This window comes from Apodemus sylvaticus, chromosome X (genome assembly GCF_947179515.1).
Source record: "Apodemus sylvaticus chromosome X, mApoSyl1.1, whole genome shotgun sequence".
In the NCBI taxonomy this organism is placed as follows: Eukaryota; Metazoa; Chordata; class Mammalia; order Rodentia; family Muridae; genus Apodemus; species Apodemus sylvaticus.
The window spans coordinates 62,297,325-62,321,483 of NC_067495.1; the positions used below are offsets into that span (position 1 = coordinate 62,297,325).

The 24,159-nt window shown below is 40.3% G+C and overlaps 1 protein-coding gene across 4 annotated transcripts in view; it reads left to right on the forward strand.

Annotated features, from left to right (window-relative positions):
- Nucleotides 1-326: 326 nt before the first annotated feature.
- Taf1 (TATA-box binding protein associated factor 1) overlaps nucleotides 327-24,159 on the forward strand; it is an 80,970-nt gene continuing 57,137 nt past the window's right edge. For 3 of the 4 annotated variants that reach the window (XM_052170490.1, XM_052170491.1, XM_052170488.1), the window contains exons 1-14: nucleotides 327-571; nucleotides 1,105-1,219; nucleotides 1,360-1,476; nucleotides 9,310-9,426; nucleotides 10,990-11,231; nucleotides 12,039-12,257; nucleotides 12,645-12,863; nucleotides 13,338-13,545; nucleotides 16,576-16,752; nucleotides 17,550-17,677; nucleotides 17,770-17,877; nucleotides 17,973-18,146; nucleotides 18,680-18,853; nucleotides 19,297-19,401. In XM_052170490.1, coding sequence (XP_052026450.1) covers nucleotides 392-571; nucleotides 1,105-1,219; nucleotides 1,360-1,476; nucleotides 9,310-9,426; nucleotides 10,990-11,231; nucleotides 12,039-12,257; nucleotides 12,645-12,863; nucleotides 13,338-13,545; nucleotides 16,576-16,752; nucleotides 17,550-17,677; nucleotides 17,770-17,877; nucleotides 17,973-18,146; nucleotides 18,680-18,853; nucleotides 19,297-19,401 — 2,283 coding nt within the window. In that variant the 5' untranslated portion in view covers nucleotides 327-391. The remainder of the gene's footprint in view (nucleotides 572-1,104; nucleotides 1,220-1,359; nucleotides 1,477-9,309; nucleotides 9,427-10,989; nucleotides 11,232-12,038; nucleotides 12,258-12,644; nucleotides 12,864-13,337; nucleotides 13,546-16,575; nucleotides 16,753-17,549; nucleotides 17,678-17,769; nucleotides 17,878-17,972; nucleotides 18,147-18,679; nucleotides 18,854-19,296; nucleotides 19,402-24,159) is intronic. The other variant, XM_052170489.1, reaches the window with a different exon arrangement.

Consider the following 24,159-nt stretch of genomic DNA (forward strand, 5'->3'; position numbering starts at 1 on the left):
CCGGGGGTTATAGGTTATGAGGCCTCAGAACTTCCGTCTTATTGGAGAAAAATCTGCCTCTCTAACCATAGCAGCCTCTAACCCACTCCGGGGGTTATAGGTTATGAGGCCTCAGAACTTCCGTCTTATTGGAGAAAAATCTGCCTCTCTAACCATAGCAAACAACAGACCCCGTGCAGTTGATGGGCGGGACTGACAGTTGGTTTGACCAACCCCCTTTTAATTATCTTGGGTGGACCAATCAAAAACATCGAATGAAGTAGTCTTCCTAAGATCAAAGGATCTTACGACAGCCCGTCCTTTCCGTTTTTCAACTTCCGGCAGACTCTGGTTGGGTCAGGGAGCACTGCGTGTCACTAGTGTGCGACTGGCATTTTTTTGTTTCCCGCCCATGGGCCCAGGGTGGGCTGGGCTGCTGCCCGAAGCGGGTGCCGGCAGTCCTTCCGCCGTCATGTCAGACACAGACAGCGATGAGGATTCGGGTGGTGGAGGCCCATTTTCTTTAACTGGGTTCCTCTTCGGCAACATCAATGGAGCGGGGCAGCTGGAAGGCGAAAGCGTCCTGGATGATGTGAGTCGTGGGCCCGGGGCGGAGTGTAATGTGGCTAGGGAGAGCCGGCGACAAGAGTGGCGCTGTTTAGGAGCCCGTAATAGAGGGCGTTGTTGCTCATTCTGGGGGCGCAGAGCATTCCCCCTCCCCTTTTCTTGGGTTTGGGAAATAGTGGAGAGTGAGAGTCCTCAAGAGAAAAGTAGTTAAGTGCTAGTCACTGATGCAGAGGGGTTTGGTTTGGAGGTAACATTCTGCTTGCCTGGCAGTAAAAATAACTCTAGTAAGGCTATCAGAACCTTAAAGGTTCTTGAAACTTTGCTTTTCTGGCTTTTGCCTAATGGCTCCAAAGCCAGGACTATGGATGGAACGTGTGTTGTTTGGATCTCATCTATATGGAATTTAGTAGATTTCCTATACAGTTCTTGAATGTGATGTTTCTTTTGAGCGCATCATGGAATCATTTCTCACATGGATTTGTGACTTTGCTTTGAGCAAGAGAAATAAACCTTCAGATTTAGTTGTTATGTTCAACTCTTATGCTGTCCCTTTTTCAGGAGTGCAAGAAGCATCTTGCAGGCTTGGGGGCTTTGGGTCTTGGCAGCCTCATCACTGAACTGACAGCAAATGAAGAATTGTCTGGGACTGATGGTTCCCTGATAAATGATGAAGGTGAAGTGTGGGCCACAGCAAGGAGGACACTGTGGGTCAGGGGAGGGATTAGCTGTTGTACACTTACTTTTAAGTGGGGGTTATCTAAGGAAGTGGTAATTACTTGCTTTCTCCTGAGGCATTTCCCTTTTTATCCATAGGATGGATTAGGAGTAGAGAAGATGCTGTGGACTATTCCGACATCAATGAGGTGGCAGAAGATGAAAGTAGAAGATATCAGCAGACAATGGGGAGCTTGCAACCCCTTTGCCATACAGGTGATATATTCTCTCTCTCTCTCTCTCTCTCTCTCTCTCTCTCTTTCTCTCTCTCTCACTCTCTCCCTCCTTCTCTCCCTCTCCTTCTCTCCCTCTCTCCTTTTCTCCCTCTCCCCGCCTCTCCCTCTCTCCCTCTCTCCCTTGTTTTCTAGCAACGGGGGTCTCTCAACGTAGCCCTGCCTGTCCTGGAACTCTCTATGCATGCCAGATGGTCCCAAACTTATAGCGATCCACCTGCCTCTGCTTCCCAAGTGCTGGGATTAGACACATTTCCCTAGTGAGGAATGCACTATGCCTGGTATTCTTTAATGTTTTAAAATTGGCAATATAGTGCATTTTCTTCCTGAATAAGTCTGTTTTGTGCTCTGACTTCTATATTTGATTTGATTTCTGCCATTGTTCTTGCCTGCCTGTATATTTGCTTTGTATGCTGTTTCCATTGTCAGTTCAGTGCTAGGTATCCCCTTACCAAATTCAGGCTTTTATTCTTATAATGTTCACTCTCAACTTGTTGATTAATGACAAAGATGATAGTGATTTCTTGTCATCTCATATATTTAAGTACCTGTAGATTTGAGATAACTAGATGCTCTTCAAAGTTAAAGATTAAAACAAACCCAGCCTTTGCCCTTAAGATTTTAACATTAAGGAGGATTAAGTTTTTAATCTCATGTCAATAAGCAAATGGATTCCCCTATTATACTTCTTGTTCAAAAGGTGTTTTCCCTGCTGTATTTTAGAATAGCAATCCCAGAATTGGAAGAAGTTTGTTTGTTTGGCCTCTACCTCTAGAATGTTGGGATTAAAGTCTTATACCACAACACTCTGCTTTTATTTTTTATTTTTGAACCTTTTAGGCATCAAAATTGGTTATGTAGCTGAGGTTTGTTTTATATTCCTGATATTCCTGCCTCTACCTATCAAGTTTTGGAATTATAGGCATGTACCACCGTGCTTAACTTAGAAGAGATTTTATTATTTCTTTTGTTTGTTTTTTGATTCATATTTATAATTTCATTAACTTTGTGTTTTAAAAACAACAGTAGCATATAGACGGAGTGCTCAAAGTTTTGTGTAACAAGAAATAAAATTTTATTAGAGAAGATGTTAGGTGGACAGTCAGATTGCAGTGCTGAGTGAAAGCTGAGATCAGCATTTCAAATGCTGCTTTAGGTTATCCAATTTGGAAAACATTGCTTGCAGTAGAGGCTGTCTGTGAGAGGGGCACTCTGCAGTGTGCTTCTCCCATGGCTGATTTCCATTCTCATTCCAGCTTACTGCACACATAGGGCCTCTCCCCAGTGTGTGTTCTCAGATGGTCTCTGAGGAAGTAAGGCTTTGCGAAAGATTTCTCATGATAACTGTATGTACAGAAGTAGGGGGCTTCAAATTGTGTGTCTTTCTGGAGAACATGGCTCTGGGTCCTGAGGTCTGAATTGTCTAGAGGAACCTGGACAAAAGCAGAAACAAACATTGTTTGGAGGTTGTCTTGGGGGACAAAGGACAAGGTGAATGATCTGAGGATTCTCCTCTACTAGGGGAAATCACCTGAGGATGGAGGACTTTGTCTTCATTGGGTGCTGTCCTCTGACCTCCACAGACATTCTGGCCATGGGAGGATACCAGCTGGCCATAGTAATTTATTTGGGCACTACTGGGAATGTTTTTTGTTTTCTAAGACAGAGTTTCTTTGTGTTGTCTTGACTGTCCTAGAACTAGCTATGTAGAACAGGCTGGCCTCACACTCACAGAGATCTGCCTGCCTCTGCCTCCCAAGTGCAGGGATTAAAGGCATGTGCCACCACACCTGGCTAGATTTTATTATTTCTTAACCTATTAGATAAAGAAAACTTGAACTCTGGAGAACTTTAAAAATGTGTAGAACCTTTAAACATTATGCATTTAGCACAACTTGACTGATTTAAATAATCAGTTCTTTAGACATTGAGGACATTTGGCATGTTTGATAAACTTTGATATGCAGTTTAGTGCCATAAGGTAAAGTCTATTTTCTAAAATTTCAAGTCTGTGATCTGGAACCTCTACCGGTTGGTTATGGTTTAAGTCTTTGAATTGCCATGTAGAACTTCACTGCTCAAAACTTAGATGATGCTTGTTGTTTACCTCTTCAAATTAGATTTTAGGCTGCTCAGTTTTAGATTAAAGACCTTAATAAATACTTAATTAGTCCAGGGCATGGTAATGTAGACTGGTAATTTTAGTACTTCGGAGTTAGAAGCAGGAGGATCTGAAATATTGGGTTTTCAAGCTGTGAGTTCAAGATCATCTTGAGCTATCTGAAATTCTGTCTCAAAAATCTCAAAAACAAAACAATTAAATATCTTTCCCCAACTTTTTTTTGGGGGGGTTTTTTGGATTTGTTTTTTTCAAGACAGGGTTTCTCTGTATAGCCCTGGCTGTCCTGGAACTCACTCTGTAGACCAGGCTGGCCTCAAACTCAGAAATCCGTCTGCCTCTGCCTCCCAGAGTGCTGGGATTACAGGCGTGCGCCACCACCGCCCGGCACTCTCCCTCCTCCCCCGCTTTTGAACTTAGCTTTTGAGGAGCAGTTAATGGATTTGAGTGTTACCTCCTCCCTTATTCTTCCTCTAACCCTTTTTTGGAGACAGTCTCACTGTGTTGTTCAACCATCTTCACCTCAGGCTCCTGAGTCGCTGGGACTAAAGGGCCATTTCTTCTGGTAAATGTTTCTTATATAGAACCACCACATGCAGCATTAGTAATTCATGAAACAAAAGTAAAACAGTTTTTTTTTTCCCAGACAGTGTTTCTCTGTGTAGCTCTGGCTGTCCTGGAACTCACTTTGTAGACCAGGCTGTCCTTTAACTCAGAAATCCACCTGCCTCTGCCTTTCAAGCACTGGGATTAAAGGTGTGCACCACTACCGCCCAGCTAAAACAGTTATTTCTATTAAGTAATAAGCCAACTATAAGCTCATATTCCTTTGTAGACTATTGTAATTAAGTTTAAATGAGCTACCAAAATTGTTAGTCAAACTACATAGCTATTAATTTTGAGCATCCTGACTTAGGCTAAGGGGTAGGTGGTCCTACTCTGGTTTGCAGTGAGAGTTGTCAGTTTGGGGTCTGATTTACTATATTTACTAGTGAAGGTAAAATGAATGGACAGGGGCAGATTCCTATTACTTAATATCCTAGAAATGGGTGCTGTATTTGATAGAATGTCAGTATACTGGTATGCTTGTTTCCAGGTTGTCTTATCCTTTAGGGATGCCTTCTATTATGCTGTTAGTTTCCATCTTTTTTGGTACCTATCCCTTTACATTGATTTACAAATGTACTTCTTTGTAGTAATTGGAAAGGGATGAAGGTAATTAGGACTTTGAGGAGGAGAATTTTTTAAAGGTGTATACCACCATCCCTGGCCTTTACTGTCATTTTTCTTGTTGTTGCAGGTTTTTTAAAAAAGATTTATTTATTTTATGTATGTGAGTACACATCAGATCTCCTTACAGATGGCTGTGAGCCACCGTGCAGTTGCTGGGAATTGAGCTCAGGACCCCCTGAAAGAGCAGTCAGTGCTCTTAAACCACTGAGCCAGCTCTCCAGCCCGAGGAGGTGAAATTTTAGCAAACTATTTTTTGAGACAGGGTATCTGTGGTTATTTGAATAAGAATGGCCTCCATAGTCTCATCTACTTGAATGCTTAGTTACCAGGGAGTGGCAGTATTTGAGATGGATTAGAAGAATTAGGAGGTATGGGCTTGTTGGGGGAAGTATATTGCTGGGGATGGGCTTTGAGGTTTCAAAAAGCTCACACCATGCCCAGTCTCTCTCTGCCTCATAACTGAGAATCGGGATGAAAACCTCTTAGCTACTTCACCAGTATTGTGTCTGCCTGTGTGCCACCATATTCCCTGACATGATGACAATGGCCTAAGCCCCTGAAACTGTAAGCAAGCCCCCTAAATACTTTATTTTATAAGAGTTGCCTTGGTCATGGTGTCTCATCACAACAATAGGACAGTGGATAAGACAGTCTCATAATGTAGCTTTGGCTGGCCTGGGATTAACCATGTAGATCAGGAAGTCTTTGACCTCAAAGTTTTGTTTTGTATTTTGTTTTAAGAAACATACTGCTAGCAGTATGGGCAGTGGTGGCACATGCCTTTAATCCCAGTACTTGGGAGGTGAAGGCAGGCAGATTTCTGAGCCTGGTCTACAGAGTGAGTTCCAGCACAGCCAGGGTTGCAACAGAGAAACCCTGTCTTGGAAAAAAAGAAAAGAAACATACTGCTAAGTAGCAAAAACCAAGGATAAAACAAAATTTGTAGCTTCTTTATGTATACATTATTTGAAATTTGATGCACTAACAAGTTAGTAGCCAGCCTGACAGTAAAATAGTATGATAGAATGGAAAGAATAGATTTCTGGGTCAGAAAACTAAAGGTTCAATCCCAGCTTCATATTTCACTTGAATTTGTCCTTTGTGGTAATCCTCAGTTTTCTTCTGTAATCAATAAAATTATTAATGCTTTTTGGGAGATTTAAGTTTGTGATTACATGATGGGACAGCATCTAGTAACCCCAAGAAAAAGAGTCTTGATAATCTGTCTGGAAAGATTCTTTAGGCAGCTAAGATGTGTTAAAATTGTAGAAATAAGGTGAGTTAGGGCAAAATGTATATATTTGGGTGGGAAGCAGAAGTAGGTGGACTTCTGAATTTGAGGCTAGCCTTGTCTACATAGAAAGTTCCAGGACAGCCAGGGATATATAAAGGAACCTTGTCTTAGGGTTTTACTGCTGTGAAGAAACACCATGACCAAGGCAACTTTTCTTTTATTAGATATATTCTTTATTTACATTTTCCCCTTTCCCAGTTCCCCCCTTCCTGAAAGTCCCCTAAGCCCTCTTCCCTCCCCCTGTTCCCCAATCAACCTCTTCCCGCTTCCCTGTCCTGGTATTCCCCTACACTGCTGCATTGAGCAAGGCAACTCTTATAAGGACAACATTTAATTGGTGCTGGCTTACAAGTTCAGAGGTTCAGTCCATTATCATCAAGGAGGGAGCACGGCAGTATCCAGGCAGGCATGGTGCAGGAGGAGCTGAGAGTTCTACATCTTCATCTGAAGGCTGCTAGCAGAATACTGGCTTCCAGGCAGCTAGGACACCTACTCCAACAAGGCCACACTTCCTAATAGTGCCACTTCCTGGGTTAAACATATATAAACCATCACAGACATGGCCTATAAAAAAGATTAATATGGGTAATATTATTTTGTGTGTGTACCACAGCACATGTGTAGAGATAGAGGACAACTTTGTGTAGTTTGTTGTTTCCTTCCATCTCTACTTGGACTCTAGGGAGTCCAAGATTATGTGCAGCAAACTTTTTTTTATCTAATAAGCTGTCTCATTGGCCCTTGGGGGCTTTTTTTTTTAAAGTTTTTCTAGACAGGGTTTCTCTGTGTAGCCCTGCTGTCCTTGTCCTGGAACTCACTCTGTAGACCAGGCTGGCCTGGAACTCAGAAATCTGCCTGCCTCTGCCTCCCAGAGTGCTGGGATTACAGGCGTGCGCCACCACCGCCCGGCGGTAGCTTTTTGTTTAGATTTATTTTATTTTTTGTGTTTCTGCCTGGATATGTGTTTGCATTTTCCACAGATGCCAATCAGGTATGCTAAAAGTGAAGCTACAGATGGTTGTGAACCACCATGTAGCTACTGGAAATCAAATTCAGGTTGTCTGGAAGAGTGAGCCAGTACTTTTAATGACTGAGCCATCTCTCCAACCCCTTGCCTTTTAAAATAGTTGTTTCTTTCCCCCTTCCAGACAGACAGGGTTTCTCTGTGTAGCCCTAGCTGTCCTGGAACTCACTCTGTAGACCAGGCTGGCCTCAAACTCAGAAATCTGCCTGCGTCTGCCTCCCAAGTGCTGGGTTCAAAGGCGTGCGCCACCACCGCCTGGCTAAAATAGTTGTTTCTTTATCATATTTTTAAAAGATGTATTTATTTGTGTGGGTGTTTTACCTGTATGTGTGTTATGTACACCACATGTATGCCTGGTTCTCTTGAAAGTCAGACGAACATGTCAGATCCTCTGGAACTGGAGTTACCGAGTTATGGAAGATTGTGAGCTGCTTGCTACAAGTCTTCTGTAAGAACAAGAGTTGCTTTTTCTGCTGAGCCATTGGTCCAGCCTCTATTTTTGTTTATTTTTAAAATTACATTTCTTGTTTTGTGTGTGGAAGCATATGCCCCAACCACAGGTCAGAGGATAACTTGAAGGAATCAGTTCTTTTCTTCTACCACATGGGTCCTGAGGCTCAAACTCAAGTTGTTAGGATTGGTGGTAGGTGTCTTTATCCATCGAGCCATCTTGCCAGGTCCCTTGAGGGCTTTCTTTTTCTTTTTTTTCTTTTTCTTTTTCTTTTTCTTTTTCTTTTCTTTTCTTCTTCTTTTTTCTTTTTTGTTGTTGCTATCTTGAGGCAGCATATTCCAGACCAGCCTCGAACTTGGTATGTTAGTTAAGCGTGGGCTCAAACTCCTAATCATCCAACCTGACTCAACGTGTTGGGATTAAAAACAATTTCCACTATACTGGCTGGTAAGGGTGATTGCTGAAAAAGGAAGTATGTAGAAAAAAAGAATATTTGGGCGGGGAAAGTAGTACATGCCAGTACTTAGGTTGCATGAGATTTTGTGTCAAAGCATTGAAAATAAAATATGAGGGGCTGGAGAGATGACTCAGTAGTTAAGAAGTCTTAAGTCCTAAGTTTCATTTCTAGCAACCACATGGTGATTTACAAGCATCTGTATTGGGATCTAATGCCATTTTATGGGTGTATAGATGTACATGCAGACAAAGTGCTAATACACATAAAATACATAACAGACCTTTAGCCAGGAGGGGTGGTGCTCATCTTTAATCCCAGCACTTGGGAGGCAGAGGCAGGTGGATCTCTATGTTCGAGGCCACCCTCATGTATGGCAGAGCAAGTTCCAGGACAGCCAGGACTACACATAAACCTCATTTTGAAAAACCAAACCAATCAAAAATACGCTGTTCAGGACTGATTTGTTGAGTATTGCCAATAGTTAAAAGGCACTGAAAAGAATGATCAACTACTAAAATATAGACAGAAAAAGTATATCTAGGATTTGGGAACTGTGAAGAAAATTTAGTTTTTTGTTTTTGTTTTTTTTTTTTTGTTTGTTTGTTTTTTAATTTTAGAGACTGGAGAAGAGTATTCAATTACAAAGTGAAAAACCAAACCCAGTATAAGGAAAAAGTTTCAAACAGTTTCCGGAAGGTCTCCTACTCTCTGTGAGAATGAACATTTGGCTATATCGTAGGTTTCTGAAGGCAGAAACTACATTTTCCATGTATTTTTTTTATTTTATTTGTTTGTTTGTTTGTTTTTTGGTGATAGGTTCTTACTATGTAGCCCTGGTTTTCCTCAAACTCAAGGATCTTCCTACTTCTGCCTCCTGAGTGTTGAGATTAAAGACATGTGCTACACAGAGAGAAGACTCTCCTGTGTATTCTTAAAGGATAAACAGGGGGCTGGAGAAATGGCTCAACAGGTAAGAGTACCGACTGCTCTTCTGAAGGTCATGAGTTTGAATCCCAGCACCTGCATGGTGGCTCACAACCATACATAAAGAGATCTGATGCCCTCTTCTGGTCTCTGAAGAGAGCTACAAAGTACATACATATAATAAATAAATAAGTCTTTAAAAAAAAAAGGATAAACAGTAATTCTGTGGTATTTTAAATTCTTGAGATTTGAAGGTAGCTCAAGAATATTGTATAGCATTTTTCATATTAACGAAATCATCTTGGTTTTGCCAGATTATGATGAAGACGACTATGATGCTGATTGTGAAGATATTGATTGCAAATTGATGCCTCCTCCACCTCCACCCCCAGGACCAGTGAAGAAAGAGGACGAAGATGATATTACTGATGGTAAGTGAAAAAAAAAGTAGACTTCCTTTTAGGAATGAGTTTCTACTCATAAAACCAAGCTTTTGGCATGTTTAAGGGGCTTTAAAAAATGACCTTTTAGAGGGCTGGAGAAAAGATGACTCAGTGGTTAAAAGCAGTGTTTACTCTTCCAGTGGATCTGTGTTCAATTCCCAGCACCGACATGACAGCTCACAACTATCTGTAACTCCGGTTCCACAGAATATAATGTCTTCAGACAGATATACATGCAGGCAAAACACCAATGCACATAAAAGTAAATCTGAAAAAAATGTTAGAAAAGGATTGCTCCTCTTAAAAAATTATGCATGTGTCAAATACTGATATTGAATAGATATTTTCCTTATAAAATGTTAAGTAACTCACAGTTAAGAAATAGTAATTTAATTTAGTGCTCCATCCTCAAATTAGTTACTGGAGTGTTTGATTCAGATGAGTTTCCCAAGAACATTTTTTTTTTGAGACAGGGTCTTACTATGAAGCACCTCACTGGAATTTTCTATCATAGGCTAGACTGCCTTTATACCTGTAGCAATCTTTCTGTTTTTGCCTTCTTAGTGCTGGGATTACATGTATGAGCTACCATACTCTGATCCTCCCTCTGATCCACTTTCTGATATAATTAATTTATATACTCATATTTAGATCTTATCTGCTAAAAAACAATCCTTTTAATCTGGTTATGGTAGTGCCTATTATTCCCAGTACTCTGAAGACAAGAGGATGTCTGCTAGATTGAGGCTAGCTAGGCCTATGTAACAAAGAACTGTCTCCAAAATCAAAAAAATTCCAAAATCTGGAATGGAGCATCATTCATATTGAGTTGTTATCTCACCATTCATAACGTAATAGTCCTGCCATAGGTTAGATGAAGAACAGCATCTGTCTTTTTTTTTTTTTTGAAGCAAGGCTTCACTGTGTATTCCTGGCTGGCCTGGAACTCTATATAAACTGGGTTGGTCTTAAACTTATAGAGATTTGTTTGCTTCTGCTTGCTGAGTCCTGGGATCAAAGGTGTATGCCATCATGCCTTGCCCTGGTGTTTTATATTTTGAGACTATGTTAACCTAAATTTCTTCAGTTGGTACTTTGAGCCATTTTCTTTAGTTCTTTAGTTTGCAGGGTAAATGTTATTTGTCTTTGTGTATAGAATTTATTTTTTGTTATTCCGTGGCCTTTAACAATTCTCCATCTTATAGATCTCCGAACTGAACATAACAGGGCCTGATTAAAGTGAAGTATTAATTTTGTTATTAATCACAATATTGGGCACAGTATTCGTCTTTTATGAAAAGTAGTAAATGTAGTAATAGTGTTTATTTTCTCTTATCACAACCCTAGGGTACCAGGTCCAAGGTGAGTTTGGGGATGGTGGGAAATAATAAGTTGGATGAGTTTTCTGGCCTGCATACTAGTAACCTGGGTGCTTGGGACTATATCTCCTGCCACAGAACCATGCATATTAGCTTAGAAGGGTGGTATCGGCTGAATTTGAGGAAATGTGATCATAGTTACATGCCAAAGGGTTTCTTTTCCTTGTTGCAGTGTCTGAAGATGGAGAAGGCATCATCTTGCCCTCCATCATTGCCCCTTCCTCTTTGGCCTCAGAGAAAGTGGACTTCAGTAGTTCCTCTGACTCAGAATCTGAGATGGAACCTCAGGAAGCAGCACAGTCAGAATCAAAGGATGGAAAGCTGACTCTACCATTGGCTGGGATAATGCAGCATGATGCCACCAAGCTGTTGCCAAGTGTCACAGAACTTTTTCCAGAATTTAGGCCTGGAAAGGTACTTTGTATATATGTCCATAATGAAAACTGACTTTTTCCAGATTTCAAGTTCGGTTGTTATAATGCTAAATACACAGTTATGAGTCATGAGACTTACCACTGATATGAATATAAGTCATGAGTCTTAATGGCGTTCTTATTCAGTGGCAGATAATTGTTTATATAGGAACTTTTTTTGTTTGTTTTTTTGAGACAGGGTTTCTCTGTGTAGCCCTGGCTGTGCTGGAACTCACTCTGTAGACCAGGCTGGCCTCGAACTCAGAAATCTGTCTGCCTCTGCCTCCCAAGTGCTGGGATTAAAGGCCTGTGCCACCACTGCCCGGCTATATAGGAACTTTTTATGCTGTATTAGATCATTTTTTTTGAAGTTGTGTGTAGGAAATGTGCTGTCCTGTTGCCAAGTGTGGTTAACCTTTAATGCCTTTAATTTCAGCACTTGAGAGGTAGAGGCAGGTGGGTCTCAGTGAATTTGAGGCCAGATTGGTTTACATAGTGAGTTCCAGGACAGCCAAGGCTATGTAGAGAGACCTGCCTCAAACAATAACAGCAACAAAGTTGTCCTGTTGGTGACTGGTGAGATGGTTCATTGGTTAGAGGCACTTCCATGCATGCCCAGTGCAGATCCCCAGGTTCGAATCTCAGTATCACATCAAAAGAAGAAAGAAGAAGAAATAATTGACCTATTCAGGGATACTGTTGTGGTCTGAACTTAGCACACCTTCATTTCTCCCCTGCAATTGAATAGATCACTTAAGAGTTTTTCAGACACTGAATCTCTGACATAATACTATGTTCTGTGTTCTAGGTGTTACGCTTTTTACGGCTTTTTGGACCAGGGAAGAATGTTCCATCTGTTTGGAGGAGTGCTTGGAGAAAGAGGAAAAAGAAGCACCGTGAACTTATACAGGAAGAGCATGTCCAGGAAGAGGAGAGCTCAGTAGAATTAGAAGGCAGCCAGAAATCTCTGTGGAACTATGACTATGCTCCGCCTCCACTTCCAGAGCAGTGTCTCTCTGATGATGAAGTAGGCAAAGTAGCCATGAGATTACAGTCCATAAGGGGGCATGTAGAAAGCTCTCTAGCTTATGTCAAAGTTATAACTAACACTTTAGCATTAAGAGTTCTTTGTAATTATCAATGACTAATTATGAGCTAAATCCAATGGGCTCACTTTTCCTGTTGTAACAGAAAAATATTTGGCGGGGCAAGGCAGGGTAGATGGTGATACATTGCTAAATATAAAGCTATTACTCACAGACAGAGAATGTCATGTTATATTCAGGTAAAAATTACTGTTCAGGCATCATCCTTGTGGTTCCTCTAAGTCACCTTATAATTGTTAATTCTATGTAGCCTTAGGTCATTTGGGATAGGGATTCCCCTCACCTCTACATCTCTGACTTTGTTACAGATCACAATGATGGCGCCTGTGGAGTCCAAGTTTTCCCAGTCAACTGGAGACACAGATAAAGTAATGGATACCAAACCAAGAGTGGCAGAATGGCGTTATGGGCCTGCCCGGCTGTGGTATGATATGCTAGGTGTTCCTGAAGATGGCAGTGGATTTGATTATGGCTTCAAAATGAAGAAGACTGAACATGAATCTACAATGAAATGCAGCAGAATGAAGGTAAGCACCTCTGGTATATCAGAGAGGAATCATCAGTGTGCATAGGGGTCTACCATCTTTACTACTCAGCTGGGATTAGTAGGCTTTCATATAACTAGGCCCTATTTTAATGATTCTGTTGTTTGAAATTCGTGCTGTTAGAGTGGGAGAGGAGGCAGATTCTTTTTCATTATCAGGTAATTTTCACAAGTAAAAACCACTTTCTTCTGCACCGGAGAGTGATTCTAAGGGCTTGCACATGCTGGGGAAGCACTCTTATCACTGAGCTACATTCCCAGGCCTTGGCTTTTGAAACAGAGTCACACTTTGTATCCTGGGCTGACTTCAAACTCACAATTCTCCTTTCAGTCTCCAAAGTGCTATGATTGCAGGTATTTGACACTAAGCCTGGCAAAGCACCACTTCGTGAATCACTTAGATTTGGATTGGGAACTTTGATTAGTGACTGATTTATTATTCTTTCTACTTATACAGAAATTAAGGAAAGTTGAGGAAAGCAGTTCTACTGATCTTCTGGCTGATGAAAACTTCCTAATGGTGACACAACTGCATTGGGAAGATGATATCATCTGGGATGGGGAGGATGTCAAACACAAAGGAACAAAACCTCAGCGTGCAAGTTTGGCAGGCTGGCTTCCTTCCAGTATGACTAGGAATGCCATGGCCTACAATGTTCAACAAGGTGTGCTTCTATGCCATTAATATCAAACACAAAGTTTTTCATCTCAGTTATTATAAGTAATCCTACTTGTGGTCTTTTAAGCTTCTGAGGGACAGTGAAATGAGTCAAATCTAATCTCTGATTTTTTTTTCTCTTTTTGTTCATAAAGGCACTTTATATTTATCACGTTATAATCTTTTTCTCAACCAGGTTAAAATAAAGAATACTGTGCTTAGCCGGGCAGTGGCAGTGCTTGCCTCTGATCCCAGCACATGGGAGGCAAAGGCAGGTTGATCTCTATGAGTTTGAGGTCAGCCTAACCTACAGAATGAGTTCTGGGACAGCCAGGGCTACAGAGAGACCCTGTACCAAAAAAACAACTAAACAAACAAAAAAACCCACACATATACAAAACTGTGCTTAAGAGCATGACAACAATGTCAAAAGGGAAAATTCTGATATTCTAGAGACGATCAATTATTAACTTTTTTGATATTTTGTTTTCTGCAAGTATATGGTTAAGCTTAATTATGTTCAGACAAGGTCTTGCTCTATAACTGAAGCTAACCTGGAACTCATCTGTTTAGCTCAGGTTGTCCTTAAACTCACCATCTTCCTAAATCAGGCTTCCTATGTTTTCCAATACAGGTATTTGTTGCCCTGCCGTCGTTTGAGTTCAGTGTTACAGTGCTGTTTTTGTTTTGTTTTGCCTTTTTAAAGATTTATTTTATTTATACGAGTACACTGCCGCTGTCTTCAGACACACCAAAAGAGGGCATTAGCTCCCATTACAGATGGTTGTAAGCCGTCATGTGGTTGCTGGGATTTGAACTCAGGACCTCTTGGAAGAACAGAGTCAGTGCTCTTAACCACTGAGCCATCTCTCCAGCCCTTGTTTGTTTGTTTGTTTGTTTGTTTAAGATAGGGTTTTTATGTAAAGTAAGCTGGCCTCAAACTCACAGAGAGCCTACCTCTCTCCTGAGTGCTATGGTGGCAGTGTTTTTGGAGATAAGAGTCTTGTCTATCTTGTATCTCAGGTTGACATCAGCTTTATTGCAGTCTTCCTACCTTTGTCTCACATGTGCTGGGATTACGTGTGTAAGCCATTACACAATTCTATACTGTGGTTTTTCTCTTGCTTTTGTTTGTTTTTTGAGACAAGTTTTTACTGTATAGTCCCAGCTATGTGTAGACCAGGCTAGCTTGAAACTCTGAAACAGAGATCTGCCTACCACTGCCTCCCAAGTGCTGGAATTAAAGGTATTTGCTGCTATACCTTGTTAATTTTCTCTTAAAACGTAATTTTATATGTAAGTTTTCAAAGTAGTATATATAAATGTTAATGATACAGGAAACATTCTTTATGAATTTTTGGAAGAAAACCGGTTTTAAGCATAACCATCTTATCTATTTATGTGAGAGCCATCAGTCAGACTTGAAAGCACTTTTAAACAAGTTCTTGGCAATCTCTAAATTATTCTTGGTGATCTTGATAACCCTTTGACCAACTGAGGTCAGAGGGGCATATTTAAAAGTCACCTTGATTTATTGGATTTTTGAGACAGGATTTCACTCTGTATCCCTAGTACTTGCCATGTATGTAGTCCAGGTTTGCTTTGAACTAGAAGTAATCCTTCTAACTTAGCCTCTTGAGTACTGTGATTGATTCAGTAAATGCCAGGAGTATTTAAAATGTAAAGAAAAGGAAATATGAAGTGGCATATTTGATATTTCATTTGTAAAAATGAAAAACATAGAATCATATGTTTTGTCAGAACAAAAATCTGACAAAAATACATTAAAGTATCTGCAGGGGTTATTTTAGTTTCTTCAGTTTTCTTTGTGCCATTGTGTATTCTCCACATTTTCTCAGTTACCCTGGATTCATTTTCCAATTCAGGCAACACATCACCGCTGCCACCCTGCCATTGAATTTTTTTTTTTGATCCAGTCTTACTGTATATAACTCAGGTTGTCCTTGGACTCAGTATCCTCAGCCCCTAGTGAGTGCTGGGATTATACATACACATCACCACACCCAACTCAAAAAAGCCTTAATTTTCTTTTTGTTTTGTCAAGACAGGGTTTCTTTGTGTAGCCATGGCTGTCTTTGAACTTTCTGTAGATGAGGCTGGCGTCAAACTCAGAGATTCACCTGCTTCTCAAGTTCTGGGATTAAAAGTGTGTGCCATCACCACCTGGCTTAAAATGCCTTAATTTAAAAAATCTTTTGAAGAGGTTTTTCTCTTCAGTTTTAGTTAAATACTTTATTGGTTGCAGAGTTTCTCTTTTAAATTTTTGGTTTTTTGAGACAAAGTCTTGCTGTGCATCTCTGGCTGGCCTCTTCCTGTCTCTGCTTCTCAAGTTCTAGGATTAAAGGGGAATGCTACCTTATCCAACTCAGTAACATAGTGTTTTGATACAAGATCTTGGTGTATAGACAAGTAGTCAAGCCTCAGATTCGCAATCCTTCTGTCTCTTGAATGCATAGTATTCTTAATTAATTATTCTTATTTTGTGCATAATATTCTTAGAAGCATGTTTTCCTTACTGATAATTGCTTTATTTGCTAATATAGTTTAATATCAGTATTGACTATCATAATTTTTTTAAAATGATTTATTTATTTTTATTTTGTGTGCATTGGAGTTTTGCCTGTATATTTGTCTCTGTGAGGGTGTCAGATCCCCCTGGAACTGGAGTTATAGTTGTAAGTTACCATGTGGGTGCTGGGAATTAAACCTGGGTCCTCTGGCAAAGCAACCAGTGCTCTTAACTGCTGAGCCATCCCTCCAGCCCCTCCCCCATCATAATTATTTAGCTAGTCCTTTAGTAAGGCTGTTTAACTATTACAAACAGTATTGCAATGAACATTTTGTTAGCAATGGTTTCTATCAAAGTGAGATATATGTAATATCTAATAAGTTTCTTTGGATAGTTATATGAGTACCTGCACTAATGTTTTTTTTTCTTTTTCTGTTTTCTAGGATTATAAATGAAAGGAGTATTAATGTTTTGCTTGTTACTGTTTTTTCTTCTTGTTTTGGTCAGGTTTTACAGCTACAATGGATGATGATAAACCTTGGTACTCCATTTTCCCCATTGATAATGAAGATCTGGTATATGGACGTTGGGAGGACAATATCATTTGGGATGCTCAGAACATGCCTAGAATTCTGGAGCCTCCTGTTTTGACACTTGATCCCAATGATGAGAACTTGATTTTGGGTATGTTGATGGCAGAAACCAGTGCTCTTTATCCTTGACATCTTATTAATGTCAAAGGGCAAGAGGATATAAAAATGTTAGAGAAGAAAAAACTAGAAACTTTTAGGTGATGAATTTTTAAAAGCAGAGTTGTGACTGCCAGTTTTAGTGTTTGACCATTGTTTAGGAAAAGCTCATGTAGAATTGTTTAAAATTGTATCTTCAAGACATCATTAGACATGGCTTGGGCAGTAGTGGTAAACACCCCGGGAGGCAGAGGCAGGCAGATCCCTGAGTTCGAGGCCAACCTGGTCTACAGAGTTCCAGGACAGCCAGGGCTACACAGAAACTCTTGAAATAAACAAAAGACATCAGATATAGTCTAGCTGGAGAGAATTACAAGTAAAGTAGCATGGAAGTGGAGTGAGAGATCTACATAGAAACTCCAAAAATATCAGGGGAAAGGTGAATTTTAGCTGGACCTGGTAGCATAGATCCCAGCTACTTAGGAGGCCAACGCAAGAAGACTGTAAGTTCAAGACCTGCCTAGGCTGCAATGTGTTCCAGGACAGCTTTAGCAATTTAATGATATTGAATCTAAAGATAATGCAAAAAGACGTCAGAGGACTGAGATGTAGCTTAGTGGTAGAATCCTTACCTAGCCTGTGTAAAACCTTAGTTTCAATCCTTAGTATTGTATAGAGGGGTGGGGAAGAGGGTAGGAGAAAGGGAGGAAGAAGAGGAGAAAACAAGAGAAAAGAACAGAATTGAGCATTTAGGGATAGCAATTCTGAAGTCATTTCTTGTTATATCCTCAGAGATCCCTGATGAGAAGGAAGAAGCTACTTCTAATTCCCCTTCTAAGGAGAGTAAGAAAGAATCATCTCTGAAGAAGAGTCGAATTCTCTTAGGAAAAACAGGAGTCATCAAGGAAGAGCCACAGCAGGTTTGTGAAAAGAAAGGGACTTGGTATTTAGAAGAACAAAGAAAGGTATTAGGAAAGGGTATCTGACCAGTACTTATTTGATCTATCATTAGAACATGTCTCAGCCAGAAGTGAAAGATCCGTGGAATCTCTCCAATGATGAGTATTACTATCCTAAGCAACAGGGGCTTCGAGGTACTTTCGGAGGGAATATTATCCAGGTACAAGTAGCTGCTTTGTTTTGACAGAGGGTATGGGTAAAGATTGCCTTGGAAGGAGTTAGTATTTACTTTTAACTCTTCTGTTTTCTGTTTAGCACTCAATTCCAGCTGTAGAATTACGGCAGCCTTTCTTTCCCACCCACATGGGACCCATCAAACTCCGGCAGTTCCATCGTCCACCTCTAAAAAAGTACTCCTTTGGGGCACTATCTCAGCCAGGTCCACACTCAGTCCAGCCTTTGCTGAAGCACATCAAAAAGAAGGCAAAGGTATAAATGAATCCTCGTTAGAAAAAAAGTTCTGTAAAATAATTGGGGTACAAATTGGGGAGGGTTATACTGGATATTAGATTATATTAGGGATTATTTATTTTCTCAGATATGATACAATTTTATTTTGGTTATTCAGAATAATGTTCTTATTCTTGGAAAATATTATTTAGGAGCTGAGGATTGAACTCAGGGCTTTGAGCTTGCTAGACAAGTGCTCTGCCACTGAGCTAAATTCCTAACCTCTAAAAGATTTATATGAATATACCTAAGGCTAAAATATTGCAGCTTTCAAAACTGCTTTACTAAAATCTATAGAAAATTTACAGATTAAATAGGGAAAATGCTTAGAGAAAAGATGTTTAGAATTGTATTCTTTCAATTTTAGAATTTTGTTCCGAAAGTTTTCACAATGAAATTGAAAAAAATAGTATGTACAAACATTTTGGTATTGTCTTAGATTGGATGATATCAGTGTGTATGTAGTTTATTTTCCTGTGTGGAATAGGCTATATTGTCTTCATTTTGGACAGATGAGAGAACAAGAGAGGCAAGCCTCCGGTGGTGGAGAGATGTTTTTTATGCGTACACCTCAGGACCTCACAGGCAAAGATGGAGACCTTATTCTTGCTGAATATAGTGAGGAAAATGGACCACTGATGATGCAAGTTGGCATGGCAACCAAGATAAAAAACTACTATAAACGGGTGAGACTGTACTCAAATAATTTTATGTTTTTTTTGATTGTATATGTTTTTTAAATACTAATTTTATGTGTATGAGTGTTTTGCTGCATGTATGTATGTATGCACACCACATACATGTGCCTGAGGAAGCCAGAAGAGTATGTCAGATTCCCTGGAACTGGAAGTATGGATGGTTGTAAGCCACTATATGAATGCTGAGAACTAAACCTGGGTCCTCTGTAAAAACAACAAATGTTCGAAACTATAGAGCCATCGCTCCAGGCCATGAAATTTTTGTTATCACTATAACTCTAATTAGGTATGTAGTAATAATCTGTGAAAATGTATTTTACCATATACAAAGAGTGGTATCGCTTGTTAATAGCAATGCTATGCTTATGGAAAATTACATGTATCTTTATTGGTTTTATTTTGTAAGTCTAAGTTTGTTATGTTTCTTCTAGAAACCTGGAAAAGATCCTGGAGCCCCAGATTGCAAATATGGAGAAACTGTTTATTGCCATACATCGCCTTTCCTGGGTTCTCTTCATCCTGGCCAATTACTGCAGGTGAAGAATTCCTTCCTGGTTTTATTCTCTTCTAAGGAAATTAATAGATAAGGAGCAAGTTTGCCCAGAAAGGAACCATTTTGGCTGATTGAGGTGTTCATATATTAGGTATAAGGTAGTATAATCCACTGGGAGTAATTGTGGGTGTGGTGGTGTACACCATTAATCTCAGCACTTGGGGGGAAGAATTTTAGACCAGCCTGGTCTACATATTGAGTTCCAGGTCATCCAGGGCTATGTAGTAAGACCCTGTCTCAAAAAGAAGGGTCTAGAGAGATGGCTCAGCAGTTAAGAACATTGGCTGTTCTTCTAGAGAACAGAGTTTGATTTCTCAGCACCTACAGGGCAGCTCACAAACATCTGTAACTCTAGTTTCAGGGGATCTGAACTCTTCCAGTATCCTTGAGCACTTTATGCCATACACAGACATAGATAAAGGCAAACACTCTTACATATTTTAAAAAATAAAAAAGGAAGAATTAAAAATAAAAGTTTAGTATAATCCACTGGCTATGGAGAGCAGGAGGATCTGAAGTTCAAAGTTACCCTTAGCTATGTGGCAAGTTTCCATCCAGTTTGGTAAATTGGAGACTGTCTTAAAAAACAAAACCAGAAAACAGAAAGATAATTTAAAATTGAAGGCAAGATATTTCCTTGAGCCGGGCAGTGGTGGCACAGTGGTGGCACAGTGGTGGCGCACGTCTGTAATCCCAGCACTCTGGGAGGCAGAGACAGGCGGATTTCTGAGTTCGAGGCCAGCCTGGTCTACAGAGTGAGTTCCAAGACAGCCAGGGCTATACAGAGAAACCCTGACTCAAAAAAACCAAAATACAAAAAAAAAAACCCCAAAATAAACAAAAAAGATACTTCCTTGAAAATAGATCTCTCTGTTACTTTTAGATCTTCAGCCTAAATATAGAAGAGTGGGGGTTGGTTACTGTTTGATTTGTGGAGGGGTGTGTGTGTGTGTGTGTGTGCAGCTATGATCTTATTCTGGCACAGGCTGGCCTGAAATTTACTGTTTAGCCTAGATTGGCCTCTGACTGGCCTCAAACTTTGGGGCAATCTTCAGCCTTATGAATGATGGGATTGCAAATATGAGCATGAGCAACTATAAAATGCTTTTTGAAAATATACACTGGTTGGAGGCAGGGGTGGCAAACTCTGGGAGGTAAAGGCAGATAGATCTTTGTGAGTTTGAGTCCAGCTGGATTTACAAAGTGAGTTACAGAGATGCTGTTGGTGGTGCTACTTACAGTGCCAGTACTTGGAAGGCACAGGCGGGAAGGTCACAAGTTTGAGGTGAGCCTTGGCTATAGAGCAAGACCATGTCTCAAAAATGAAAAACAAAAACAAAAACACAGCAGGAAGTCAACCTATAATTAGTGTAGGTTATGAGTGTTTTAAATTCTTTGTGTGAAATTAGTATGTTTGAAGGACTAGAGATGAAGCTTAGGAGTAGAGTGCTCATCTAGCTTGTTCAAGGCTCTGGTTTGTGTCTACCACTGCAAAAAAGTGGTACATTTTATGATAATTTGTTGTGGCCATCATGAATACTGAACTATACTTGAATGTTGTAGTCCTGCTAGAGTAAAGTGTAGGCATACATTTTTTGCAACCTACTTTTAATAAGGGTTCAACCTCTCCTCTAGCCTGCTACCCAGCAGAGGTAGTGAAAGAGAAGTTATTAGGATCTAGGGGAAGCAGACCTGTTCAGCAGTAGTTCTTTGGGGGGCAAGCTTGGTCTTTCTCAGCAGTTCAGTTCCTTAGCAAACACCAAATATGACTCCACAGCTGCAGATCAGTCCTCTAGGCAGGCAGAAAGCACACACGCACTGGCAGCTACAGTCCAGTTCTTCCAGCAAGCAGACATCAGGCAGCTGTAGTTCAATCTGGAACAAACTGCTAGGCTTACCAGCAAGGCCGTAGACCATCACGAGCAGTTCTTAGGTGAGTTTCAATGGCGGTGTTATCACAAGTTGAGCTCACCAGTGCTATGTAAGGCAAATCAATATTTAGCGAAGAATAGTGAGGCAGAGCAAACCAAACCAAAGCTCATTGCTCATCTCCCTCTGTCTGGGGTCATATTTATACTTCTTCATCACAGGTCCTTTCATGTGTTTGCTTTAGCAAGACATCTTTTCACTTGTGTGCCCGAGTGAAATATCATTTGACCTAACTGACTTTCAAAGAACTAGAAGTTTCCACTTCAGTAAAGTGTCCTATTTATGCTTTCTTCTGAAAGTTACAATGAGCTCCACTAGTAATAGCTTTTAAAAAAGAATTAAGGAGGGTCACAATTGCTGTGGACAATCTCCAGAACTGCCCGCCTTTTCATTTCTCATGCTAATCATTTCCCTTTTTTCTCTTTCTTTTTTGGGACAAGGGCTTACACTGTAGTCTAGATGTGGCCTGGGACTTGGTATATAGGCAAGTCTGGCCTTGAACTTGTAGCAACCCTTCTGGCTCTGGCTCCAAGTGCTAAGATTACAGGTGTGTGACAGTCCATAGCAATCTTAAGTATCCCTTTATTCTTGCATCTTATTTCTTTCTTTCACTGTCACTATTGTTAGCTTGTCTGCACCTGCAGAGTTCTGTTTTTAATCATTTCCTAGGTTTGTGGAGGTAGGTAGTGCTGCAGGATTAAACTCCGGGGCTTGCATGTATAAAGCAATTGAGGCACACCCTCAGCCTGTCTCACCAGGTTCTGATTATTGTTGGCTTTCCTGAATTTTATTTCAGGTTTCATCTTGATTTTTTTTGTTTGTTTGTTTTTTTCGAGACAGGGTTTCTCTGTGTAGCCCTGGCTGTCCTGGAACTCACTCTGTAGACCAGGCTGGCCTAGAACTCAGAAATCCGCCTGCCTCTGCTTCCCAAGTGCTGGGATTAAAGGTGTGCACCACCACCGCCCTGCTCATGTTGATTTTAAACTGATTCATTTCCTTCTTTTGTAACTACTCTTATAATTTCTTTTTTTTTTACACTGTGTATGTGCGTGCATGCGTGCGTGCGTGCGTGTGTGTGTGTGTGTGTGTGTGTGTGTGTGTGTGTGTTGGCAGGTATTACAGAAGTTGGAGGACAATGTGCAGAAGTTGATTCTCCTTCTACCATGTGGATCTTGGAGACTGAACTCAGGTTTAGTGGCAAGCAGTTACTTGCAGAGATATTTTGATGGCTTTTTTTAAAAAAAATTTAATTCTTTCCCTTGAGATGGGAGTCTTATATAGCACAGAGTAGCCTTGAACTCCTGATCCTCTTTCCACTACCCAATTGCAGGGATTATAGGTGTATACCACTACCATGCCCAACTTATTTTTGTCATGAGTGTTTATACATGCATGTCTGTATGATCACATGAATGTGTGGATACATGTGCATGTGCTTTCGGGGGTCAGCAGGATGTTTTACTTTTGTGGTTCTTAATTGAAAATATCACACAGATGGTTCTGAGAGTTTTTGAGGGACTACCACTTCTGTCTAAAGTGTCACAGGCCATGTCTCCATCATCTGCACTGTTCTTAGCATTATCTTCAAGTTTCCATACAACAGCTGATTAGACTCTGAGCACCCAATGGCTTTCCCAGTTTAATGTTCCAAACTCCTTTCACAGTCCTCCAAAAAACACAGTCAGGTATTTCACAGCAATATCTCATGATCCTGGTGCCAGTTTCAATCTTAAGATTTCTATTGCTGTGAGAAAGTACCAGGACACACCAGAATTTATGTATAGAAAGAGAATTGACTCATGCAGGTTGTCCTCTTGACTTATGAGTACTCCATAGCACACATGTGGCCACAAAAGTGCACACACATATAGGCAGGCACACACACACACACACACACACACAGAGGCACACTCTAAATAAATGAAAAATGTAATTAAGTTTTTGAAAGATTATTTAGTATCTTCTGTTATTCTATCTACAGTAAATGTTTAGAATTTAATTTCTCAGCCTGGAGGTGGCACACACCTTAAGCCCCAGCATTTAAGAAACAGAGACAGATGGATCACTGAATTTAAGGTCACCCCGGTCTAAGAGCTAGTAGACCAGGATGGCCAGGGCTACACAGAGAAACTATGTTTCAACTCTCCCCCCCAAATTAATTTTTCCACCAGTGTAGAAGTCTTTCTTTTTAATGTTCATTATTATGTTTTTTTAAAAACAATGTATTGATTTTTTTACTTTTTCTGTGTATTGTTGTTGCATCTGTATGAGGGTGTCAGATCCCCTGGAACTGGAGTTATAGACAGTTGTGAGCTCCCAGTGTGTATTGGAAATTGAAGTTAGGTCATCTGGGAAATCAGCAAGTGCTCTTAACCACTGAGCCATTTCTCCAACATCCATTATTAAGATTTTTAAACAATTTATTTTAAGCTGAGCAGTGGTGTCTTATGTATTTAATCCCAGAATTTAGGAGGCAGAGGCAGGTAGATTTCTGAATTCTGAATTTAAGACCAGCCTGGTCTAAAATTTGTGAGTTCCAGGGATGTTACACAGAGAACTCCTGTCTTCTTTTTTAAATATTTATTTATTTATTATATGTAAGTAAACTGTAGCTGTCTTCAGACACTCCAGAAAAGGTGATCAGATATCATTACAGATGGTTGTGAGCCACCATTTGGTTGCTGGGATTTGAACTCAGGACCTTTGGAAGAGCAGTCAGTGCTCTTTAACTGCTGAGCCATCTCTCCAGCCTCAAGAACTCCTGTCTTAATAACAAAACAACAAAAAAGTACATACATGTGATTTCACTTGT